This window comes from Natator depressus, chromosome 9 (assembly GCF_965152275.1).
Source record: "Natator depressus isolate rNatDep1 chromosome 9, rNatDep2.hap1, whole genome shotgun sequence".
In the NCBI taxonomy this organism is placed as follows: domain Eukaryota; kingdom Metazoa; phylum Chordata; order Testudines; family Cheloniidae; genus Natator; species Natator depressus.
Genome location: NC_134242.1, coordinates 12,591,498 through 12,618,346, shown reverse-complemented (window position 1 = coordinate 12,618,346; position 26,849 = coordinate 12,591,498). Strand labels below are relative to the sequence as shown.

At 40.4% G+C, this 26,849-nt stretch overlaps 1 protein-coding gene across 3 annotated transcripts in view; it reads right to left on the bottom strand.

Annotated features, from left to right (window-relative positions):
- Nucleotides 1-26,849, bottom strand: part of TBL1XR1 (TBL1X/Y related 1) — a 173,834-nt gene that overhangs the window by 20,961 nt on the left and 126,024 nt on the right. For 2 of the 3 annotated variants that reach the window (XM_074962907.1, XM_074962908.1), the window contains 2 exons: nt 5,400-5,502; nt 1,361-1,506 (listed from right to left, as the gene is read on the bottom strand). In XM_074962907.1, the coding sequence (XP_074819008.1) occupies nt 1,361-1,506; nt 5,400-5,457 (204 nt within the window). In that variant the 5' untranslated portion in view covers nt 5,458-5,502. Of the gene's footprint in view, nt 1-1,118; nt 1,249-1,360; nt 1,507-5,399; nt 5,503-26,849 lie in introns of those variants that run through there. The other variant, XM_074962909.1, reaches the window with a different exon arrangement.

Sequence of the window (26,849 nt, the reverse complement as noted above, 5' to 3'; positions counted from 1 at the left end):
ACAAAGAATTTTATCATGAAACGGGCGAGACCCAGTCAAAAATAGTCTCTTATACTAGACCCTTATGAGGGTCTATTTTTAGAACCTAGAGGGATTCCTAGTGATAAACAGAGGTTCTCCTTCTCCTGTTCTGTGCACTTGCTTTGTTTTTATGACCCTTCCTGAGGAAATGGATTTCCTTCACTCAAGCTGTGGAAGCTGCAGCTAAACCAACTCAAAGACCCGAGAGAGACTGTGGGGACACCAGAATTGATGCAAAATCCGTTTGTATGCCATAGCTTAATTGAGAAATATAAAGGCCTCTACCGCAAGAAGCTGATACCTTGCAGGATCAGCCTTTTAGATATGCATCTTTCTCCACTGCTGGAAACATACTCATGGAATAATCATGGAAGCATCATGTATAATAGATCCGACTAGAGATCAATAAGCCACTTCAGGCAAAATAGGAGTCTCCTGGGCATGTTCATCATTCCTGTCCTAACCAAATTCAAATGTTTTCTCCATTTAGTAAGCCCTTCCTTTCTCTCCATGAGCCATCCCCAATGGCAGGCCCCTGACAGTTAGAGCAGTATGGCTCTTCTCCTCTCCCTCCTCACCCCCATCTCCCCCCATCTAACCTTAACAGGGGCTGTGGCTACAATAATTGGTGGAACCCTGTAGCCTCTCCTCTCTTGAGCCTCTCTACTGAAGCTGGGACTTCCCCAGTACTTTCATTAAGGACACAACATATACTTTGGAAATCCCAACAAACAAGGCAGTTTACTGAAAATCCTGATGCCACTGCTTGAGATGGGAGCAACAATTCAAAGAAAAGGAAGTTTCCGGGCCTGTTGGCGGGTAGGTGATGGTAAGAGGGAGACTGCCCCCAAGTTGAAAGGGGAGGTAGGAAATCTTAAAGAATTTGAATGAGTCCCAAAGCTTTTGGAGTATTCTCCAAACTGAACCCCAGAACCTTTAGATGTTTGCCTATCATTAATCTCAGTTCACCATGGAACGAAAACCTTCAAACAGAAGTTAAGAATTCTTGTTCTTTTGTACTATTATTGTATAGTGTGCGTATTTTCTGGATTAACTACAACATTATATTAGGGAAAAAAACTCTACAGATAACGGACCTTTAAGCAATGAGCCAGCACACCATGCCTGGTGTTGTGTGGCTGCACTGGGCAGAACCCCTACACAGTTATGTCACTCCATTCTGGTTCCACCAGTGGAGTCATGGTGAACACCAGCAGTAAGGAATCTGAAGTAAAAGTAAATAAATAGGACACAAGAGAGTTAAGAAAAAAATACTAGTATTCAAATGTAATGTAAGCAAGCACATAATGCTTTTGTAGGCAACAAGAAACCTCCTTACCTCATTAATACTGACTTCAGCCTCTACATACTGCAGACCTTTTTGGATGATGGAAATCAAAGCAGCTGGTGGCACCAGAGCACCATTTATATTAGACTGGCTGATATGGCTCTCTATACCAAATGTAAATGCTGAATGAGAAAACCCTAAAAACAAGGGGGAAACTATCAGAACTGATTTACTCATATACTGACAACTCTTTCTCAAAATATTGCAAGACCTTCTGGTTACAGAGACAAACAAATGTTATAGTAAACATATAAAAGAGAAACCTCAAACACTCCTCTATTATATTTTATTTTAAATGTGTAAGCAATACAAACACCAAGTTAAACACAAATACATAAAATTTCAGTTATATTAGGTTTGTATTTGCAATACACAGGTGGTAGGATAAAAAAAGCATTTAATATTCTCTTTTCTATTTTATGATACTTTTCCTTTTATTTTTGTCTGTTTCTGTTTTGTTGATTTTCTCTTAAACACTGCATAGTCCCTGAGTAAAACTGATTAATTGTTTTATAACCTGATAACTTGTAAAGGGCTCTGCCGAGATTTATCTGTTACTTTTCTGTGCTCATAGATTTTTTTTTTATTACATACAAAAAAGAATAAAATGTCTATGTAGCAGAGAATTAAATTCACGACAGAGCATTTTATTTGTGTGTGCTGGCACTTAAAACGACATGCTTGCTGCACACTGATTCAAGAGTGGTATTGGAAGTTAACTTGTTATGTATTTGATTGTCCTGAAAAGATAAATTTATTATGCAGAAATGTTTTATTTTAGACAATCAGCCTTCCACTTATGGACAATTATCCCCTTAAAATTCCCTTCTGGGAAACTACTTTCAAACTTTATATATAGCATACATTTGTTACAACAATTTGCAAATGGAACAAGAATTTATAATGGTTTTCTGTAAATTCATCTAGAACACTGACTGTATTCTTTTTTTTTTGTAAGATAGGGACAGAAAGACTCATCCATCACTGCTTCTTGTTGCTCTCTCTCTCAGTTTGAAGAGTCCATGAGCAGATGTTGTATTACTCTCCATCTTCTCAGAACAAAAAGCCCACAGATCAAACCACAAAATCCCACTCAACCGAACAAGAGGAGGATTTTATGTTGGAACTGAGTAAATGACAAATCTAAAAGCAGAATATTAATGGTTACTGAATAGTGAGTGGAACACTCTAAATTGGTAACTATCTATCAAGCCTTATGAAGTTTCCTGATATTATTTTCCAAACCCAAGAATCCATTTGATGTCTTGATCAATGTATAAGGAGTTGATAAGTTGCCCTTATAAAAGTATGCAGCTCATTGCTACTGAAAATATACTAAGATACGATTTGAAAAACAAGGAGTTTGAGAAGAAGAAATGAAAATCCGTGAAACTAAATCACCCAGATCAAAGAATTATGGTGACCCGGTAACCAGCAAATAACCCCCCCCCCGCTTTTTTTAAATTAATTCTTGGTTTTGTCTCCCCAGACCTGCACAGTCACGTGAACAAAACAGTCCCTGACAAGTGCTCGATGATCTAATAGAGAAAAATGCTTCTACAGCACTGATTTCCCAAAAGGAGCACCTTAATGGACAGCTAATACTCCAAAACTTAAAGTTTTCAAAAAGTCTGGAGATTACTAGAAGCCACTGAGCAAAATTCAAACTCAGATGCTGGAATAAAAGGGACCACATATGTCAAATCCAAATCCCTGCACAGAGTGTTCTTTAATCCAGTGATCCCTCCGTACTAGTACCAATAGCGATACTTCAGGTTTTTGTGGCCAATCTCTACATACGTCTTCTGTATCTGTACCTTCATGATCAACAATTGAGCCATCTGCTGTAGTAGAAGGGACCCTCTTTGCTTGACATTAAATTATGCCTGTTCTAAAGCAGGAACATAACTGGGCTACTCTGACTCCAAGCATCACAACTGTGAGGCTGAAATTTGAAATTGTTCAACTGCTTTGGATCTAATCTCCATTTCACATTGAACAGTAGACATTAGGCACTGGCTGGTAAAGCAAAAGTTTAGGGTAAAATTTTCAAGCAAATGTAAGTGACTTAGCAGCATAAGTACCATTTTCAAAAGCGATTTAGGGTTTTAGGAGCCTAAATCCAACTTACTTGCACAGAGATCAATGGGAGTTAGGTGCCTAACCTGCTTATGCGCTTATGAAAATCCCATTAGGAACCTCTTTGCATCTTTAGGTACCTAAATACCTTTTAAAATCTGATCCTTAGTCACCAGGCAGTTCTGAAAATTTTACTATTAGTCTACTCAACTGAGAGGGGCTAAACTAAAAAAAGAGGAAGGAAGTCTAAATGTTCTGCCTCGTGCTTGACATTACGCTATCAGTAAAAGGTCTCTTACACCAGAAACACTAAAGAAATACTATTAAGGCTATCAAGCATTCCCAAAAATCCTGAAGATAGATGGATAGTCCAAAGGCAGTAAAGTCACTCATAATCAGGTTCAACCTCTCAGTGCCTGTCACTGGAACTTAAAACAGAATGCATGTATTTAGCGTGCTAGAAAAATCTTCTTCCTCTCATATTGCACTTGCCATCATTAATGGACCATGGTGCCTATTGATGAAGACAGCCAGCCTTTGAGCTTATCTTATGGTCACTAAACCTTGGTGTTAGCTTCTTGAAAATTGTTTCTCTTTTCAAGCAAGTCCCCAAAGCAGTATTCCCTTGAAGCTGAATGAGAAGAGACACAGAAGTTATCTGTTGGTGAAGGATGGAGCCAGAGGGGTCTTTTTTTAGCTTCTGCTCTGGGCTGCCATGCTGTAGGAAAGACAAAATGGGTGAGGTAGTATTTTTTTATTGGACAAACTTGTTTCCAATAAAAGATAATACCTGAGCCACCCTGTCTTGCTAATATCCTGGGACTGACACAGATACAACTATACTGTTGTAAGAAAGGCAGGCAGAGAGAAAGACACACAAAGATGCAAACAGAGATACAAAAGGCACAAGGGATATGAAAATTAGCCTCCAACAGATGGGTTGGAAGAAATAGAAGAAGAACTTAGCCTAACTAGTGCATCCAATAGGACAGTGAATTATTTTGTTGTGGCTTTTGCTCTTCAGACAACACCAAAAAGAAACCATGTAGGCACAGCTGGGTACCAAATAACTGTGTTCACGAAATATACACAAACATGCATGTCTAGCTACATATTGTTGCTCTGACTGGTTTCTGAGGGCTTCTAAAACATAAAAAACAGTAAGCACCATTAGAGGACTCAAACTATTTAAAGCAGTACTACCTTTTGAGTGTATACTACAGATGTCATTGCTCCATATAGAACTGGAAAAAACAACCCTTCCTTCTGTGTATGACAACAGCATTAGACTTTTGCTCTACCCTGTTATCCTCAAGAGCTAGGAGACTTCTGTTAGTTTTGCACTAAGGAGCAAAGACTCACAAGAAAGAAACCTGTACAGACAGTGTCTTTAGAAAAGGGAATTTACAAATTCTATGATTCATTATTGTCTCATTCACTGATGTTTCCTTGTTTGAAATAGAGTCATGTCAGCTTGTTCTATTTTCATGCTTTTTCAAGAAACTCAGTCTCACAAGAACAACCTATAGGAGAGTCTTCGGAGGACTCCAGAATGGAAGCATACAACAGGAGTATTTTTCTGCAGCAGACCTCTTCAAGCGGCCCAGAGCATGAAGAATCTTGGCCATCCAACACATCAAAGCTTCTTCTGAGCAAATGAGTTTCCAGAGACTCAACGAGCCCTTATTTTATTAGTTAGAAGCTACCAAATTTAAAATTACTAAAGCCGATTAAGTTGCAGGAGGCAACTTACCAGAATTGATCCTCACGATGGAGGAACATATAGAGAGAAAGCCACAAGAAGCAGTTCACATTTAGTAGATGAATCCACGTGGTTAAATTATAAATCCCAACTGCATGGATCTGACAAAGCCAATTACAGATGAATTATTTCTTGAATATCAAAGGAACTAAGAAATATTAACTTGATAATCATAATTCATGTACTCACCTGACTCTTGCAAGTATCTATATACCAGGAAGTTAACCTCATCACTGCTTATACTCATCTTTATTCCCACTTAAACCATGAGGTCACGACAAAGGATATAACCCTAAAAATAAAGCAAAGAACTGTAAGTCAGATAGGCACTTTTAAACAACCAATGCCAGTTTCTGCACTTAGGACGGAAGAATCTCATGCACCGCTACGGACTAGGGACCGAATGGCTCGGCAGCAGTTCCGCGGAAAAGGACCTAGGGGTTACAGTGGACGAGAAGCTGGATATGAGTCAACAGTGTGCCCTTGTTGCCAAGAAGGCCAATGGCATTTTGGGATATATACATAGGGGCACTGCCAGCAAATCGAGGGACATGATCTTTCCCCTCTATTCGACATTGGTGAGGCCTCATCTGGAATACTGTGTCCAGTTTTGGGCCCCACACTACAGGAAGGATGTGGAAAAACTGGAGAGAGTCCAGCGGAGGGCAACAAAAATGATTAGGGGACTGGAACACATGACTTATGAGGAGAGGCTGAGGGAACTGGGATTGTTTAGTCTGCGGAAGAGAAGAACGAGGGGGGATTTGATAGCTGCTTTCAAGTACCTGAAAGGAGGATCCAAAGAGGATGGATCTAGACTGTTCTCAGTGGTAGCTGAGGACAGAACAAGGAGTAATGGTCTCAAGTTGCAGTGGGGGAGATCTAGGTTGGATATTAGGAAAAACTTTTTCACTAGGAGGGTGGTGAAACACTGAAATGCGTTACCTAGGGAGGTGGTGGAATCTCCTTCCTTAGATATTTTTAAGGTCAGGCTTGACAAAGCCCTGGCTGGGATGATTTAGTTGGGGATTGGTCCTGCTTTGAGCAGGGGGTTGGACTAGATGACCTCCTGAGGTCCCTTCCAACCCTGATATTCTATGATTCTCAACAAATGGTATATAACAGGGGTGGCCAACCTGTGGCTCCGAAGCCACATGCGGCTCTTCAGAAGTTTGTGCGTGGCTCCTTGTATAGGCACCGACTCCGGGCTTGGAGCTACAGGCACCAACTTTCCAATGTGCCAGGGAGTGCTCACTGCTCAACCCCGGCTCTGCCACAGGCCCTGCCCCCACTCCACCCCTTTCTGCCCCCTCCCCTGAGCCTGCCATGCTCTCGCTCCTCCCTTCCCCCCCAGAGCCTCCTGCATGCCACAAAACAGCTGATCGGGAGGTGTGGGGAAGGAGGGAGAGACGCTGATCGGCAGGGCCGCTGGTGGGTGGGAGGCACTGGGAGCAGCGGGGGGGAGCTGATGGGAGGCTGCTGATGTATTACTGTGGCTCTTTGGCAATGTACACTGGTAAATTCTGGCTCCTTCTCAGGAGGCCACCCCGGTATATAAAAACAAGACACTTCTTCACAATGTTGCAAATATGGATTTTATTTCACTATGTAAAATCTGTCTGAATTTCCACCTTTAAAATGCCATTTATCTCACACCACTGTAAAAGATCACTCTTTTAAAAATCAAGCCAGATACACAATTGATGTAGATTGGCATAATTTGATGGCACAATTTCAATGAACAGAAGCCAAAGGACTGGCCTCATTTAAAAAAAAACCAAAAAACAACAACATAATATAGGTAATGTAGATTGTAGCAAATCACATTATTAAACTAGAATTTATCTTTCACGATTTAAACTTCTTTCCACTTGGACAATTAAACTAGAATACTTGCTTTAATCACTTATTTTCTAATCAATTTTATTTTCAGGTTCTCAAGCAACACCACAATGCTGCAATGTATAGGCTGCAAAGACTGCAGGGATACATTTGTTTAGGAAAAAACATTCTTCCGTTAAAATAAAACCATAGTAATACTGTGGGCTTTATAAAACCCTTATATTTTTAAAGAGAATATAAATTTGGTGGCAATTTTGACCAAACAGCATTCCTTTTAATCAAGGCTTTATCTGCTTTTAATTAACATTTGAATATATATTTCATTTTTTTAATTTGACGTCTGCACAGTAACAATGATTGTCAATGGCATTTATCAACAAAAAGAATCTCCAAGTACATAGTTTCTGACAGAAATTTGGGCAATATTTTGCGGCATATAATCCAAACAACTATCTGAAAGAATCTCTTAATATTTATAACAAAGTTAACACACCAGCCTTTGCCTCCAAAGACCTAGATTACAATGCTAATTTAGGTCACGGTGAAAACGTAGTGGTCTCATCCTAAATTCTCAGACATAATCAAACTACCACACAACTTGATATGACTGACAGTGTGTATTCAAGAAAGAACTGTGCTAGCAGAAGTGTGGCAAGTCAAGACTGAGGTATGTTTACAAGGCTGTGAAAATCTCTCTCGAGGCCTGACCAAACTTTACGTGCCTCTAACAAGTGCTTGTAGTCCCTAACTTTAAAAAGTCTGAAATTCACACAAGGAGGAAGGGGACAATATGGAGGAATAGCACAAGTCTTATATAAGGCCAAACTGCACAGTCCATGTTATTCATTTCTACTATGAAACCAAACCTGTTAGCCCCCATTATGCTATAGAATCAGTCAGGCACAATCTTGCTAACAGTCCTGCTTTTCCTCTATATCTAAAGGTATGGTGCAACTGTAAACGTACAGCTCATAAATTAAATCAGAGACAGTGAAGCTGCAGATTTGGAGAAGAAAATCAATTTTGGCCCCTGAAAAAGGCATGTCTACTGGTGCAAAAAATCACTCAATACCATCAACCATAGTGCTGCCAATTATTGCAATATTTGGTGTCTCTCTTAAAGCCCCAGCAACTAGGGTCAAGAGACTGAGTCAGAATCCCTGCTTCCACTTCCAAAAAAGAAAAAAGAAAAAAAAGTTAGTTTCTAGCTCTCATAGTTGCAGAGAAAAGCTTAAAAATGTGAACTGAGTGCACCCTAAAGGCTCAGAAACCAGAAGACAAGACACAACATTTACGTGTCTGTTTTTTTTAAATAATGTTTTTGAATGTTTTAGGTTGGCCATACTGAGCTCCCACCATGATTTTGCAACAAGATCTCATATTTTTCCTCATTATCCTGGCACCAGTAAAACATAAAAGGAAAGAGTAGAGAATAGGCCTTCTTGGATTGTCCAAAATGAATATCACTTCACAAAACAGGAATAAAACCTGTTGGCTTCCTCACCTAGCTCCTACTGTAACTTGTAGGATGGTTGTGTGGTCATTTGATACTAAGGGTCAAGGAGAGGGAACTAAAAGGACAGCAGTTAGTGATGAAAAGCTAAGCAAAAACAAAACAAGAAAAAAACAAAAGAAACCCATCCGACCAGGGTCACTAGATAGCTGAAATTTAAAAGGCTTTACATTCTTTCTCTTTAAAGTGAGAAAGAGGTCAAATTGCAATTTCTATGCTACTTGAATCTTTCTCATCTCTTTCTTCTGAAGGCATAACAATGCTTACAATTGCTAGTTAGCAGGACCCAATGTCCAGATTTTAAAAGTATGTTGATATCCTTTTCTTACAAATAACGGTTGACATGTTTAGTTAAGTAGCTTACCTTAAAGTCACAAACATGTTGATAATGAAAAGAAAAAAAGTGGGCAGTTTTTCTTGATAAATCCACAAACGAAAAGGTAATATAGCTAATCATCTCTGGGGTTGACAAATTTATGAAGAGATGTTCTGCCGCAAGTTTAAGCATTTTGCCTTGCAAAATACTAGAACAAGTGTGTGAATTCTATAATTTCTATAATCACTTGGAATTTTAAAACAAGTTTAAATATAACTTTTAAGGCTCGTGTTGCTAAACATAGGGAACATATGTCCTTTTCAACTATGTTGTATGTATCGGCAACTCCACCTAGCACAGTGGTTCTCAAACTTTTGTACTGGTGACCCCTTTCACACAGCAACACTCTGAGTGCGACCCCCCTTAAAAATTAAAAACACTTTTTGATATATTTAATACCATTATAAATGCTGGAGGCAAAGTGCGATTTGGGGTAGAGGCTGACAGCTCATGACCCCCCCATGTAATAACCTTATGATGCCCTGAGGGGCCCTGACCCCCAGTTTGAGAACTCCTGACCTAGCATAAAACCAACATAAAATATTAGTCCTGTTTAGACAGACTGTTTTGTTGTCAAACATTGTACATTATCCTATTACCCCAAACCACTAGCTAAAGAGGCATTCCAGGGCAGAGGAAACAATAGTCCTCTATCAAAAAAAAAAAAAGTAGTTGAATTTTAGGGGCCAATGTGGAAGTCTCCTTATATTATATACCCACACACCCTGCAGAAATTCATAACAACACTGGCTTGGTGCCCCTACTACCATTTTATAGATTTTTCAGATTTCACTGCATCATAAGAAAAATAAGAGATAGACAATATGGAGAAATCAGGTGTGAATATAAATATTTAATATTTAGCAAATAAATAGCATTATTACCTACCAAGAGGCAGCTATTCAAAGCAGAATTGCAAAACTGTGATACAAACATACCAGCCACCTGTTCTTTATCCTGATAAATGAAGATAAGGAAAAACTAATATTTTACTTGTCTGTCAAAAGTGTTATTCACCTTAGGCAAGTCAGCTAGTAACATTTTGCAAGGCTAGTTCAAAGTGTTCTCCAGCAAGATGTTCAGTGAAGTAAGGAGAAATAACTGGCATTTGTCCCACATGAAAACAGGTTTTAAATCTCATTGCCAAAAGGTGGCAGAGTGTAACACAAACTTTTGAAATACGGAACACTCCTTGAAAAATAAGGAAACATGTTAAATGAACATAGAATCTGCCCCGTGAGGACATTAAAATATCAGAGAATTATTACAAGAAAAGGGTTGCACAAGTTTCCAGATTCTTTCAGACTCTTGGTTTTAGCCATTCTCTACAGCGCTTGTTTAAAATTGTTACTGACACCAACACATCTATGCATCCGATGAAGTGAGCTGTAGCTCACGAAAGCTTATGCTCAAATAAATTTGTTAGTCTCTAAGGTGCCACAAGTACTCCTTTCCTTTTTGCGAATACAGACTAACACGGCTGCTACTCTGAAACAACACATCTATGTCACCTTTCATCCCAAGGGATCCCAGCTCTACACATGCAAGAAACAATTCACTATCGAATTCCACCGACCTCCATGTAGAGAGCAACAGCCCCAGGCAAAGAACCACCATGCATTCCGCTGTACAACAATGGGAAAAGAGGAAGTCTGACAAACTTTTGACATAGAATTAAAAATAAAATTCAATGCAGGTGAAAATGTTTAAGTAAGCCCAGAAGGTAATCAAGATGCCACTAAAACTTTCCTTTTGACAAACTTCTACTTCATGAAAGTTCCATGAGACCTTAAGGGATGGATTCTGGGTCCTGCTGTGGGCAATTCACACTGGAGTACTAGTGCAAAGCAGCTGCAAAGCTGGCTTAGCCAGCTACCCCAATGCACAGAAATCTCCAGGAGGAGGAGGGCCAGCATAGCCAGCTATACATCGCCCCTTTTCATGCTTCCTGACATTAGGGTGACCAGGTGTCCAGTTTTCGACTGGAATGCCCATTCGAAAAGGGATCCTGGTGGCTCTGGTCAGCACTGCTGACCGTGCCACTGAGTGTCCAGTTGGTGGCGCAGCGAGGCTGGCAGGCTCCCTGCTAGCCTCCGCCCCATGCAGCTTCCAAGAAGCACCCTGGCATGTCCACCCTCCGGCTCCTATGTGTAGGGCAGGGTTGGGGAACTTAGGGCCTGCAAGCCGGATTAATTTCATCCGGCCCACGGCGCCGTGAGCGCCGTCTTGCCCTGTCGCGGCGGGGAAGTGGGGGGAATCCCTGAGTCTTAGTGCTCCCCTGCGGGGCTGGAGCCACAAGTGCCAGCTCGCCCCGCTGCAGGGGGAAGCCCTGAGCCTCCGCACCCCCCGGGGCGGGTGAGTAGCCGTGATTGATTTTTTTCTATGGGTCAATGGCCTCTGACAAAAAAAAAAAAAAAGGTTCCCCACCCCAGAGCCTGCTCCCACAGCTGGAGCCATCACTCCCCTCTCCCCCTGCGCACCAACCCTCTGCCCCAGCTCAGATCCCCCTACTGCCCTCCGAACCCCTCAGCTCCACCGCCCAGCCCAGAGTACCCTCCTGCACCCCAAATCCCACATCCCCAGCCCCGCCCCAGAGCCCGCACCCCAAACCTCTGAGCCAGCCCAGTGAAAATGAGCGAGTGAATGAGGGTGGGGAGTGTGAGCGGGGACAGGGCCTCGGGGAGTGTGGGGGGGCAGGGTTGGGGCAAGGGTGTTAGGTTTTGTGTGTGTAGAAAGTTGGCCACCCTACCTGACGTGGGGGCATGGATGTGGCGTGGCAGGAGTGATCTAGAACTCCAGCAGTTCGCATGTGTTGGAATGGCCTGGGGAGCTGTTACAAGCACATACAAGTTCTATCAGCTTTGAGGCAATATAGGGGCTGAAGTCAGGTAACAACTGAATCCAAAGCAGCCAGTTATATTAATACATCATAAGTGCTCAACTCAGCACAGCCATCCCATCACTTTCTCCTGGAACATACAGAGCTATATAGGATTTCTGCGAAGGAAAAATAATAATATTAGGAATATAAAGACATTAAATTAGCTAACCTACAAATTGATTGAATTTGTTCTTCCCAGAATTAGAACAAGGCCCAAAGCGGTGGTGGTGATTTGTTTTGTTTTTTCTTTGGGGGCGGGGGCAGCATTCACAAAGTAGGTGTACAACAAGTGGAATGAGACAGACAGAATGAGCCAGAAGAGTAAAAGAACAGGAAAAAATAGGAGAGAGAAAAAACTTAAAATTACTGTCCATAAACCAGTGAATTAAATGTATTAACACTCCCTTAACTTATTTCCTCTGTGTGTGCGTGTGTGTGTGTGTGCACGCGCGCATGTATATATATGCTTGAGGGAAAGGAATGAGATGGCTAGTACTTTTCAGCACTTGAAATTATATTAATATTGCTCTTTACTCTAGATTCAATTAAATCATTGTGAAGAGATGGAGAAAATTAATTATTTATTCATTCTTTCATGCAGAATCCTGTGACAGATGAAGGTCTTATCAGCCCTTAAACCCTCAGGTTAATTTGAAAACTGTCCACTGAAAATATTTTTTCAAATTTTGGCAGTTACGCATTGACCCCACAGCAGAGAGGCCTCTTGACATTTTAAAAATTTAATTACAGTCAGGCCCTGCCGAAAATACTAAATCTGGTCCTAACAACATTAACTTAAAACAGAGAAAATTTTCCTGGAATCCAAAATTTTTCAATGATATTTAGAAACCATTGCAATTTTTTCAACACAGCCTAAAAGTCCCATTTTCAAAAGTGACTTAGGTATCTATAAGCCCATTTGATATTGAAAACAATGCCTAGGTCACTGTTAAAATTGGGACTTATAAGAAGAGAGCTATGATTGCTACGAAATTTAGATTGAAAAATGTTATATATGCCAAAAAGTTACATTTTCTAAGCCAAGGATGAATGGGTTGGGGTTCCTCATCCCATCCTAAAGAGAACACACCGGCCCTGATTAGGCACCTACCTTATACCTTCCTGTGATTTGGCTTGATGGGTAAATCAAAAAACATCAAAAACAAACATCTTAAGTTTCCTCCAGGAACCTAGAATTTCCCTCCAGGATCTCCTGTATCCTAGTTCCCTCTTCATAAAGGACCACTCCCACTGCCCGTATATCCTGGGTAGAGTTAATGAGGGGCACCTACCACAATGAATGAAATTTCAGCAACTTTATGCAGGCTTCTAACACCTGCTAACTATGTGGGTCAACAGCAGAGCCCTGGACCCTGTAAATACAAAGTATTTCTCAAAATGCAGCAAAGGCATTATTTCATTCTGGTAGACTTAGACTGCACAACAAAGAGGTCTATCCAATGCTCTGGATGCCTTTGAAAAACATTGTGCACAGACAGACTCCTGCATTTACTCTCACATAATGGTACCATGACCACAACATGAATATTCCCGAAATGTACTAAATCCCTCCAACAAAGACACAACCATTAGTCAGGTTTTTTCCCCCACTTTACAAGAAACCCTGGAAAATAACTTCTATTTTGTTTTTAAGCATGCACATACAAAGGTGGAAATCGGTTTTTTGTTGGTTTTTTTTTTTTAGTTATTTTTTAAGATTACCATTTTTATGACCATGCTCTTTAAAATAAAACCAACTGAATTAATGAATCTGAAAAGGTCCAGATACTTGGTTTATTCATAGATTCCAAGGCCAGAATGGACCATTGTGATCATTTAGTTGGACCTCCTGTTATTACACAAGCCACAGAACTTCCCCATATAATTTCTTCTTGAACTACAGAATATCTTTTTAACAAAAAAATCGATCTTGATTTAAAAATTGCTAGTGATAGAGAATCCACCACAACCTTTGCTAAAGTTCCAGTGAGAGTAAATTGTTTAGCTAGATAAGCACTGAGAAAAGAAGATGCTTACTTATATAACCTTTTGGAAAGTTTTATTTCAACCCCTCTCCATAATTTACATAAACACCATGTACAGTAAAAGGAATCTCCCCAGCAATACACCATTTCTCCAAAGGTTATTCTTCACAGTACTTTGCAGATTAATCTTAAAGTCTGTAAGTTCTGGAACTCACCCTCTGCTAGACATCGGTATCTCTACATGAAGCAAGCAGTACAACTTTGCTATCAGGGGCCCTGGGCATCTATACAGAAGCATCATCCAGGAAGGTAGGGGAGCCTTAGGGACTAGTGATGTTTCACCTTTAAACAGATTCAATCTAGGTTCAGGGCAGAGATTGGGCTGAGGTTGAGAACTTTTTTTGCAGTTGATGTGATCCCCCTTTCTTAGTAAACTCCAAATTAAAGGTATTTTGGATTTCCAGTTTCAGTGCTAAGTTCCAACTTCAGAGTTAATTTTTATGGGCAACTTAGAAAACTTCAGAACACAACAGCAGGTCTTAACAAGAATGCCAATACATTCTTTGCAAGAACACTGAATTTCACTAGTATTAAAAAACTGCCCTTTCTCAAGATGTAAAAACTACAACACGAAGTAAAAGTTTTACAAAATGCTTGTGCCCTATATTTATAAAAGTTTACCTGCAAGATCATGTCTGAAGTTGATAGAGTTTCTTATGGTAAAGAGCTGGCCCAATCCAAGGAGAAAATTTTATTGGGGATGTATTCATTAAGAAATCAGTTTAAATGATAACTGGCATTTTCCCATTTTCTCATAAGTCTGTAAGTGTTGTCTCTTCTTGTCCTGTTTGTTCTTTCACGTTTTCACTTGAGAGACTTTTTTCCTACCATCGGGCACAGTATAAATTGGCCTTGTTAGGATTCTTATGGGTTTTGACAATGCTGTTATTACGGAGTCTCTCTAACCTTCTGAATTCAAAGGAAAACAGCCTTTGTTGTAAGGTTCGCATAGTTCAAATTGAGAAAGTATCACTATTTCTGAATTTACTTATCTCTTAACTGCTGTTATTTAAAAATATTCTTTTGCTTCCAAAAAAGTCAAAAGGAGATGTCAAATATGAAAACATTAACAAATTTCCCTGTAATTCTTCCTTATGAGCCCTCCCTCTTACTTCAGGTTTCAGAGTAACAGCCGTGTTAGTCTGTATTCGCAAAAAGAAAAGGAGTACTTGTGGCACCTTAGAGACTAACCAATTTATTTGAGCATAAGCTTTCGTGAGTTACAGCTCACACTTCATCGGATGCATACTGTGGAAAGTGTAGAAGATCTTTTTATACACACAAAGCATGAAAAAATACCTCCCCCCACCCCACCCTCCTGCTGGTAATAGCTTATCTAAAGTGATCACTCTCCTTACAATGTGTATGATAATCAAGTTGGGCCATTTCTAGCACAAATCCAGGGTTTAACAAGAACGTCTGAGGAGGGGGAGGGGGTAGGAAAAAACAAGGGGAAATAGGTTACCTTGCATAATGACTTAGCCACTCCCAGTCTCTATTCAAGCCTAAGTTAATTGTATCCAATTTGCAAATGAATTCCAATTCAGCAGTCTCTCGCTGGAGTCTGGATTTGAAGTTTTTTTGTTGTAATATCACAACTTTCATGTCTGTAATCGCGTGACCAGAGAGATTGAAGTGTTCTTCTCCGACTGGTTATGTGGTTGCTGGTGAGTATACACATACCACACAACAGAACCACTAACCCAGGAACCTATCCTTGCAACAAAGCCCGTTGCCAACTGTGCCCACATATCTATTCAGGGGACACCATCATAGGGCCTAATAACATCAGCCACACTATCAGAGGCTCATTCACCTGCACATCCACCAATGTGATATATGCCATCATGTGCTAGCAATGCCCCTCTGCCATGTACATTGCTCAAACTGGACAGTCTCTACGTAAAAGAATAAATGGACACAAATCAGATGTCAAGAATTATAACATTCATAAACCAGTCGGAGAACACTTCAATCTCTCTGGTCACGCGATTACAGGCATGAAAGTTGCGATATTACAACAAAAAAACTTCAAATCCAGACTCCAGCGAGAGACTGCTGAATTGGAATTCATTTGCAAATTGGATACAATTAACTTAGGCTTGAATAGAGACTGGGAGTGGCTAAGTCATTATGCAAGGTAACCTATTTCCCCTTGTTTTTTCCTATCCCCCCCCCACCCCAGACGTCCTTGTTAAACCCTGGATTTGTGCTGGAAATGGCCCAACTTGATTATCATGCACATCGTAAGGAGAGTGATCACTTTAGATAAGCTATTACCAGCAGGAGAGTGGGGTGGGGGGGAGGTATTTTTTCATGCTTTGTGCGTATAAAAAGATCTTCTACACTTTCCACAGTATGCATCCGATGAAGTGAGCTGTAGCTCACGAAAGCTTATGCTCAAATAAATTGGTTAGTCTCTAAGGTGCCACAAGTACTCCTTTTCTTTTTGCTCCCTCTTACTTGCATCCCATATAGTCATGCCTTGATTGTTTTCCTCCTAGCAGTCTAAAACATGAGCTGCTTTTCACATCTTCATCTTTTATCTCTAATGCTTTGGTCTTACTTTTAAATCACTATAATACAGCTCTATTTTCAAATACTGAAACATAATTTTTCTTTTCCCAGTCTGACTTTTTTTTCCTTAGCTCAGTCAGTAAATATTTGTATTATACACTTCAGCTTTACTGACCAAATTTATGGCTGCAGTCTCCATCTTTTTGTGCCAATTTAAGTGTACAGAGCACACAATGTGACACAGTCAGTTTGGAATTTCCTAAAGAAAGAATTACAACCCTAAAAGAAAAACCAACTAAAATGATAGCAAGATCCTCACAAGCTTCAAATCTGGGCATTAAGTCTCCAGAAACACCTAGCATAGTTCTATTACAATGTAAGCCACAGATATGGCTTATTTCTTGTTTTTGCCTAGAGTGAAACAATATTTAATTATTGAACCATTAATCTCTTCCCCAAATTCATATGCTATGTGATGCAGGAGAGTGGGCCCCTAGATATTATGGTAAAGAGACAAGTTACAGTATATTCAGAATTGCATTCAGATATTATGGGTTATGCAAAGCTAGCAGCTGCATACTTTCTTAGGGAAGTAAAATTCTGACTACCACGGTCAGCACAAATCATATAATGAAAAAAATGGAATTATTTTGTCCCCATTGTACAGCTTCAGTGAGTGTCACTGATTTTAAAATCAAGGAGAATATTCATTTCTGAGAACAATTCTTGGAAATTGTTTCCTACACTGAAGATGTATGCAAAGAAATGTATAAGTCACAGCTAATGTTGATCTGCTATACCTACCCACATTTGTTTAAAAGATGAACATTATAAGCTTAGATGCTGAAAAGTCGGTCTTAACAGTGAAGTTACTATTATTCATTAGCCCCTGATATTTTTATCATTGTTTAAATTAATGCAACACTTTTGGCTACTAAATGTACATTTCTTGTGTTTTTAGGGGGGGTTAAAGCTAGGTAACATCTTAAATATAGGCACATGCAATACTTTAGTAGAGTTTTTACTAAAAATTCCTTCTAGTTAAATATAAATTGGTGTATTTCAAATACAGTTATTTAATGGCAACAATTTGTCTGTTAACTGCTTTAAAAAAAAAACATGAGATGTGTTTGCACTTTCTTTAATACCTGTAGACTAAAATGCACTAAAAATACCCTTTTACTTACTTTATATTTCAGTATTTATTTAAAATGGTTTATCTGAGCTATGAATTAACAGGATACTGTTCTATGTGAAGTCAGCATAGTCCCTCAAGACTACCCAGCTACCATTACTATGGAATATTTCACTTGAATATTAAACCTCAAGCAACAGCTCTTACATATATTTCCATGGAATTTTGATGGAGTGGAAGGGGCTATTATCCAGGTAGCTGGAAGATAACGCATTTTCAGTATTTTTAAAAATGTACTTCTTGGTGGCCATGGCTTTTGCAAGTGCCTAGAGTTGACTACAGAAATATTTAAACTTTAAATATTAAATTTTATATTTAAATATTTAAACTGGGGCTTTATGTCATTCAATGTTATTTACATATTTAAATTCTTGTTACTCTGTTACAGACAATACACCATATAAATTGTCCAGACCGAAAAGAAAACTGATTTACTTTCCTGATTTCCCTAATTTGCTGATTCTCATTTTCCTATTCTAAACAACATTATCACAGAAGCTATTAGTTAAATCTTAAAGGACTAATTTTGGCTGTTTCATGCACATAGGCACAATCAGGGTAGAGGGGGAAACACTTGGTGGGAGTTTTCTAACTCAATTATATCTATCCCCCCAAAAATATGAGAGAAGACACTGTCAGATATCTGTGATGGGAACCAAGAAGGGACATTCTAGTTGAGGGACTCAAGGTCCAAGAGCTTTACTGATAAACACCCCACCCCCAAGGTCTAATCGAATTGCCCAGCAGTAACTATAACCAATACTTTAACAAATAACATATTAAAAGAGTCAACCTTAGCTCCCTGAAATAATTGGGCTGTCGTAGGAATGCATAAAGAAATTAACAAAAAATTAAGAAATTCCACTTGACTGTGCCAATCCAGCCATTGTATATAGAGAGAGCGGTGGGATTACTTCAGAAAGGTAACCTGCAAAACCCACTTCCCAAATCCCATATATGAGGCTATATCTACCCTGTAATGCCCGACAAAAAGCAAGCGTAGAAGCCCACGTTGTTGCTTGGTACAAATCCTGTGGAGAGAGATCTGCTTTCTCTGCCCCAAGAGTTGCCTTTCAGAAAAGTAGTAGTCTTTCCTTGGCCAAGTAAGGCTATGTAATTCCATCCTTAAACCATTAGAAGAATGTCCCTTAGGACAGGGTAAAGCTCCTTTAGGATGCCTACTTAAATTCAACAAGGCTCTTGCAGTCTGGACACAAAGATGCCAACTTAAACATGTGTTTAGGTGCTTTCCTGAAAAAGGGGCAGACTAGGGAGATGCTAAGATTCTTGGGATCTGGACAGAGAAGGTGGAGACACCTCAACTACAAGAAAGGAGAAAATTGGGACTACGTTGTTTTAGGACCCAATCGAACTCAACACTTTGTGTGTGCATAACTTTAAACATATGAATAGTCCCATTTGAGCATTAAAAGTTGAGCATGTGCTCAACTGCTTTGCTTCACCAGGGCCTAAGTGAAAAATTAACTCAGGGTTAAGTAAGGAGAGTGCTTGCAATTCCATTGCTCATCTCACTGAGTGAACAGCAGCTCCCCAAAACACGGTCTTCAGAGAAGAGAACTGAACGAGAATGCTGATCTGATGATCAAAGGGCTGGTCCATGAAATCATTCAGGAAAATCAGGTTGAGAGCCCAAAACAAAACTTATTTGGGGAAGTAGTGTGTCAGCTGCCATTGAAAAACAAAACACAAAACAAAACACCCCCAAAACCCACAGATGAGTCCCTCTGAACCAGAAATGGAGGCAAAATGCTGTAACTGACAGCTTCTGTCTGGACTCAAAAAGGCCTAACACTCACAAATGTCCTCTGTGTGTGGCAATCTACCACTGAAGAAGGGTGTGCGAGCAGAGTGACTGAGTGATTACCAGATCCAAAAATTACAGAAATCTATACAATCAAGCATTTAACAGTGATCGTATAAGGTTTGTCTCTTCACAGCTGATTTATTCCTGTCTCCACCCACTAGAAAACCTATTGTGTAATCTAGCATGTGAGAATGATCAAGAATATTCTATTTTTCCAAATATGTTGCCACTGATATTCCCACAATAGATCATTCACAGTTCTATTTAAGATTAATTGAATTATATGGTCTCCTGCTGGTACATAAGTGCAAAGGCAAAGCTGAGGAGTTTATTTTCAAAACAGGAGACATTGATCCTGTGACAATGTTCCATTATAGTGACTTTATTTCTATTAGACACAGTGATTACATCTACATCAATCGTTTGTACTGATGGATACTGGTGCTCTAAGAGTGACACAGTTTCTCACTGTGTTACTGTTGATCAGCTGCATACTGATTGGTTTGAGAACAGACTTATTCTGAGCTTCAAATAATAACTATTTATCTGTAAGAAAAACGCTTAAAGTTACACTAGACATATAAATTAGCTGGTTTCTGATAGACTGAGGGTTAGTTTGTTTGTTTTGGAAACCCTGTTAGCAAATAATTAATGACCCAGCAATCTGGCATAAGTCCATTTGTTATGATTATTATAGTTAGGTTACTGACAGTAATGATACAGTCTCTGTGGTCCTTACAACTGTTTTCTGCTGAAGGAATCCTTGATACTCCTGCAGTAGTATCGCTATCTTGACAAGAGATTTCAGACAAAAAGGTAGATGAGCATACCACTTGAGTTTTGTTAAGAAATCAATTATCTGTTTTGCGGTCGCAGAGATAGATCCTGAAACTCTCCACCTGCTCTGTTTCCCCTTTCCCACTACCCTCACCATCTATAGTTCCCACCAGCTTTACCTGTTCTTTTTCTCCTCCCCATCTCTATCCCCCTCCTCCCAGCCACATAAATCCAACACACTCCTCAACCACCTTCTCCTCACCTCCAGTGACATCTGCCCCAAACCTGGCCCCCCATCCACTCCACCTCCCATCACCACTTCTGCCCTTCTGGTCCCGCCCTTTCTAGCCTCATGACCATCCCTCGTCACCTCTGATCTCTCCTTGTCCTGCTTTCTGTGGAATGCTTGTCCCATCTCTAAAAGCATCACAGCCATCTGTGACCTTCACCTCCTGCCCCAGCCATCTCCAGGTTCTCAGAGAGATCTGGATCTTCCTGGTGAAACCACCTCAGCAGCTGCAGTCTCTTAGAGCAACTTCATTTGCTCCTGCGCTCTGTACCAAGAATCATTCCCAGAGGAATGTGGTGGGGATGTTATGCTTAGCTTCCGCTGCTTCCAGCTTCTCCCTATTCTTACTCCTTCTGTAATCAGCACTCCTTCCAGCTCTTTTCGCCTCCTTCCCCACAATGCTGTCACCAGGTTTTGATTCCTAGCTTGCCATCTTCCTTTCATCATAATCTCCCACCTATCCTCGGTGACTTTATCTTCCATGCTGATGGCCTCTGCAACCACTAAACACTCATCTTCTTGCTCACACCTCAAATCAATTCTCCCACTCACCAAACTGACCATTCACTTCAACTAGGTCTTCACCAAACATTGCTCTCTCTCTCTCTCTCTCTCTCTCTCTCTCTCTCTCGTCTCTCCATTCCAGAGTTCCCCTTTTCGATCATCATCAACACCAATGGCTTTATCTTCCTCTCTCAGCTCCCTCCTTCCTGGCCTCTCTTTACTTTCTTCCATAGACATTTCCTTGATTATCACCATTCTATGCTCTCGTCCTCCTCTCCCACCACAAGGTCTGTCCTGCTATTCCCTAGTCATAGCTCATTCCCAACAAGCTGTGACTTCTGCCTTCTACTAAACACTGTTCATTTTATTGTTACCTCATTCTCTCACCTCCACCACGCCCAGCCTGTCTGTTTTGTTCACCTGTTGCATACTGTCTGCCATGTAGACAATAAGCTCTCTGGAGCAGCACTTTCTGTTTTTTGCTGTTTGTCTGTTCATCACCTAACACAACGGGACCTCGATCACGATTTTTCAGTGCTACCGTGCTACAAAAATAATAATAGATCCAGTGTTAAGTTTAGGCCCTAACAAAAAAAGGTAATTTTGTCACATACCGAAATAAAAACATAGTCCACCTCCATCGATGGATCTGTGGGAACCAAGGAGGCTTTTTCACTGATGCCCCTTGATAATAGGCCCCTCTTATATAATAATGAAATTTGTAAGTGTTCCTCGATTTGGAACAATTCTTGAAGCCCTCTGCTTCAGTGTCTTGATTTGTGTCACAGAATGAAAGGGAAGGCCCTGTGACCAACTGGCTGCTGCTGATTGAAAGAAAAGGAAAGTATCTGGATTTTACAAGGCAGGGAAGAGTGGACAGAAGAGGGAGATTGAGAGCTTTCTGTGAGAAAGAGTAAGGAGCATCAGGGGAGTGCTTCTGGAAACAGAGACGAGGAGCCAGGGAGCCGTTTGAGCTGGGGCCGAGCTCCAACATGATTTCTGAGAGAAGCAGTGGGGGAAGCCTTCTGGCAGCTTGGCCTGAGACTCCAGAGAGCAAAGCCCAAGAACAGTGCCCTGGCTATCCCAGAGACTGGGAGAAGTCAGGAGGACTGAGATGCTGTACTAGCTGGGAAAATTGAAAACAGACCTCAGAGAAAAGGGACGGTGAAAAATTAGCCTGGCCTCAGAAAGGAGAGGCCTCAGTGGAATACCTCAGAAAGAGACTATTTGAATCTGCAACACAGACAGACCTTCAGGAAAGAAGGGTCTGTATGCAGTGGGAAACTGGGACGAAAGAGATGGAGTTCGCGCAAACAGGTTAATAAACTAGTCCCTGTAGGTTAATAAACTACTCCCCAAGGTGGTGTGTTGGTATGCAACACGAGCCTTGGTGGACTTATTGGGGTGCTCCTGGGTGAAGGGAAACTGAGGCTGGGTGCTGCAGAACAGGCACACATTTACAACTTGCCTTGGAATGCTGCTCTGGGGGGTTTTATTATTATTATTTTGTTTAAAAAGAAGTTGCTAGAGGTACTAAGGGCTCAAAGTACGCAGAAAAATCCTCTGTGGCCCATTCCTTCTTTTCCAGTGAGCAACTGAGGGCATCAGATCCAAGTACACTGGTCTCTTAGACAGAGATGGCTAAGTGAACATGACCTCCTTCAACAGTATGACCTTGAAGCATCACGAGCATGTTTGTTTTGCTCTAGCCTAAAAAGCCATAAACGCAAAATACCCCTATATGGTTTTTTTTTTAAGCAATTCATATGTGAAAATAAAATGTCTTTTGTATTAGCATAAAGATTAGTCAAAACTAACCTATAAAAGATAAAAACTAGCTAATGCTATACTATCATCATAAATCATAACCACACATGAGGCAAAGGAAATATTTCCCAGGTGGCGTGACAGAAAGAGAGGCACAGAGAATGGTTATGGGGTCTTCTATAATCACTATTGGAATGGAGGAGTCATGCCTGTTCTCTAATTGTTAAATTGCTTCAGAAAAGCTCCTGGATTGCCAGGCACATCACACAACTTCTTCAGTGGCTATATAAGCGAGCAATTTGATGAGGGAGAGGGGGGAAGAGACAATAACTAGGTGTTCTGTTCACAGAGCAGGTGCAGAGAGTTTGATCTTTTCTAAATGCAAATAAAACTGACTTGCTTCCTCATTATTAAGACTGTTCCTATATGCTATTCCCCAGGAGAAAGGTTTTAGAATTATCAGCTCTGTCAGCACCTAGTTTAGGGATAACAAATACTTTTTCTGAAATTCTTTTGTGAGTGCATGAAAGCTGCCAAATTTTTCCTGAGGCAGATGTTCTGTTGAATACTAACTACTATGAGTCCACTGTCTCTGAAAAATGAAGGGTGAAATAGAAAACCCCTGTGAGAAAATACCATAATGAAAAAGTTGAATTTCATGGGATTCAGAGAACTTTCAACTCCAATTCTTGAGGTTTTTACTACTGAAAATATAAACTTTTAACTAGGGAGAAATATAATCTCCATTTTTAATTACCATTAGTTGAGCATTACTACTTCAGAACCTGCTACTTATTTAAGATTAGGCCAGATACATTCCCCTGCCTTGGGATGAAGAAATAGCTAGCAGCATCTCCTCTGATTAGTGGGAACAAAGTGAATTAAGGGTGTTGAGATGACACTGAGTATGTTTCTATAATGGCCTCCATTTATTAGCATGAAGGGCACTACTACCCATGAGTTTTGGACTGATGTCAAATATGCAGATTCATGCATATGAATATTAATGATAGAAATACACAGTAGTTTAGACTCGCCCCTTTCCCTCCCCACATTAATCCAGATATTAAACACACTGAGAATGTATACTGCACTTGGACTCTGGTATTTAGTAATGAAAATATGTGCCAGCATTCATCACACAGACTGCTCAAAGCTCTCCAAAGCCATGAAACAAACCATAGAGCCTAGAATAAATTAAAAATTTAAGCAATCTGACAAGTTTCCTTCAGGCCTAGGTAAACATCTTGGGAACAGCTAAGACAAGTAACCGAGAATTGACTTATTTGGTAAAACAACAACAAAAAAGGTAACATTAATATCAAAACCAGACTTCAACGAGAAACTGCAGAACTGGAATTAATTTGCAAACTTGACACCATCAAATTAGGGCTGAATAAAGACTGGGAGTGGCTGGGTAAGTACAAAAAATAATTTTCCCTCTGTTGATATTCACCCGTTCTTGTCAACTGTTGGAAATAGGCCGCATCTACCCTAATTGAATTGGCCTCGTTAGCACTGACCCTCACTTGGTAAGTCAACTTCCATCTTTTCATGTGCTGTATATTTATACCTGCCTACTGTATTTTCCATGCCATGCATCTTACAAAGCGGGTTATAGCCCATGAAATCTTATGCCCAAATAAATGTGTTAGTCTCTAAGGTGCCACAAGGACTCCTCATTTTTTTTTTTTTTTTTTTTTTTTTAAGAGAGAGAGAGAGAGAGAGAGTTTAGAAGGGGACTCTTCCTCTCCCACATACATTCTCAAGACCATCTTTGCTTTTTTGGAGAGTTAAATCTGGAAAATAAGCCACTTTTCTCACTATCCCGCACCCCACAAGCAATCTGCATCCAAGCTCCCTTTTCATTCAAAAATGATCAACCATGACAAAAACCAAGTCTGTTACCAATGCAAACATAATCAAAGGAAATTAAAAACAAAAACAAAAAACACACACACACACACAACACCAAAACCTCCAACCTCACCCCATACGTATCTATATGTAATTAAAAGGCTGATTAAGCAGGAAGAAATAATTAAATCAGCACTATCTCAGTTTAAAAAAGGGGGGATGAGATCTTAAAACAACTGCTCATACTGTGAAACTGAATTAGAAAGGGGAGGGTTACAAAAATTAAAGATCAACAAATATGCTTCTGGACTTCAGGATTTAACAAGAATGACATTTAAAATAAAATGTCAGGAAAAATGTTCAAAAACACCCACATGACAGAAGCCTAAGTCCCACTGACTTTCAATTAGTCTTAGGCTCCAAGGGGCCAGTTTTTCAAAGGTATTTAGGCACCTAAAGATGCAGACAGGTATCAAGTGGGATTTTCAAAAACTCCTACCTAATTTGCATTGATTTGGGAGTTAGGCAACTAACCTCCTTGGGTGCTTTTGAAAGTCCCACTCAGCATCTATCTTTAGATACCTAAATACCTTTGAAAATCTTGCCCCAAACTGCATCATTGTTGAAAATAGGACTTAGGCTCCTAAATGATTTAGGCATTCTTGAAAACTTTCCCCACCAGGTTTTCTTCAACAACCTTTTTATTACTTAAAAAATAAATTATGATACAAGCTATCAAATGTATAAATGCAATTTAAAACATTAAGGCCCAGTATCTAAAGGATGCGGCAACAATGGAAAATCATGAATGCAGTCAATTCATATAATACCTGGCAGCAGTCAGGATGACTCCAGATTTGCACAAGTACCCTGTTACTGGGTGGAGGTACAAGCTGTAACATATCCTTTTTCAGATAAACTCTTGTTTACTTAACATCTGTTTAATCACTGATTGCAAAACAAAAACAACAAAAAGTCTTTTAAGGCCTAGTTCAAACTTCTTTCAAAACCAGTAAAGGCTATTCTAAGAAATAAAACAGTATATCACAAATAGTACATTTCTGGCACTGTGAGATTCCAGCCACCTTTCCCCCCTGCATTAAATGTAGAGCAAATTTCATAGTAGCAGTTTGTCACTGGTGATCTTGACTCTTCCACCCAGGCCTGGGAACAGTTACATGTGGATATGAACTACTGGAGCCATAGGCAAAATGGCACCCACAGCTAGTCTGGTTTACACCTTCGTAGAGAAGGATCAATTTCATTACTGTCCTACTTCAGAATTTACATCTCTTCGAAAAAAGGAGGCAAGAACTGATAAAGCATTCACATATCTTCTTTTATTGCACTATATGCAGGATTGCACTATATCCAGTCTACGATCCTTCCTATTAGTGCAAACTATTAGGCAATTCTTTGAATAAAACCAGTATAAAACAAAAAATGTATTTCACACACGTTGTAGCTCCCAGGGCAGCTGGATGTGTGGGTATCTGAGGCTTGTGGTTCTTGAAGCAGGGGAATGTCCGCTGCTGTTGGGCATTCCCAGGGTGGGTGCATATGAGAGTACCTGGGACAGGGAGCTGGTAGTGGTAGTTTCTGGAGCAGCAGGGGCTGGGGAGTTCTGGGTTAGTTGGATGGGCAGTGCCTGGAGAAGGGAGCAGGGGGTTACTGTTGGTGTTGGCAGTTCCAAGTGTAGGGGGCTGTTGTCAGTAGTACCTAGGGCACATGAGGGGCTTTGGTAGTTCCTGGGGCAAACACTGTGTTCTCCATTTTCCTCTCTCCCCCTCCTTTTTTCTTTTTCTTTATCGTGAAAGCAGCAGCAGCAATATTCTCCCTGGCAGGAATTTGCAGGGAGAATAGTCCCAGGGGAGGAGAGGCAATGAAACTACCTGCTCAGCAGGCACCACAGCTGGCGCTGGGTGTTCGGGAGGCCGAGCAGTACAAGGAGTTGTGCTGGATACATGAGATTTCAGCAGGGATGCAGGCAGCTCTGACAGGCTGCCACCTGGAAGCCCTGCAACTAGAGAGGTGTGTGTTTGTTTTCTTTTAAGCCCACCTCAATGCAATTCTATCCTCAACTTGTACCACATGTAGACTCCTCCGCGGCACAATAAACTCCCTTTCGTTTCCAACACAAACCCAACTACAATGCACACATCCAATCTCCAGTTCCTCCCAATCACACTCAAGCACGCTACCCTAACTTTGTTATGTCAAACACCATATTATTTAGATTTTTCCACTGTGT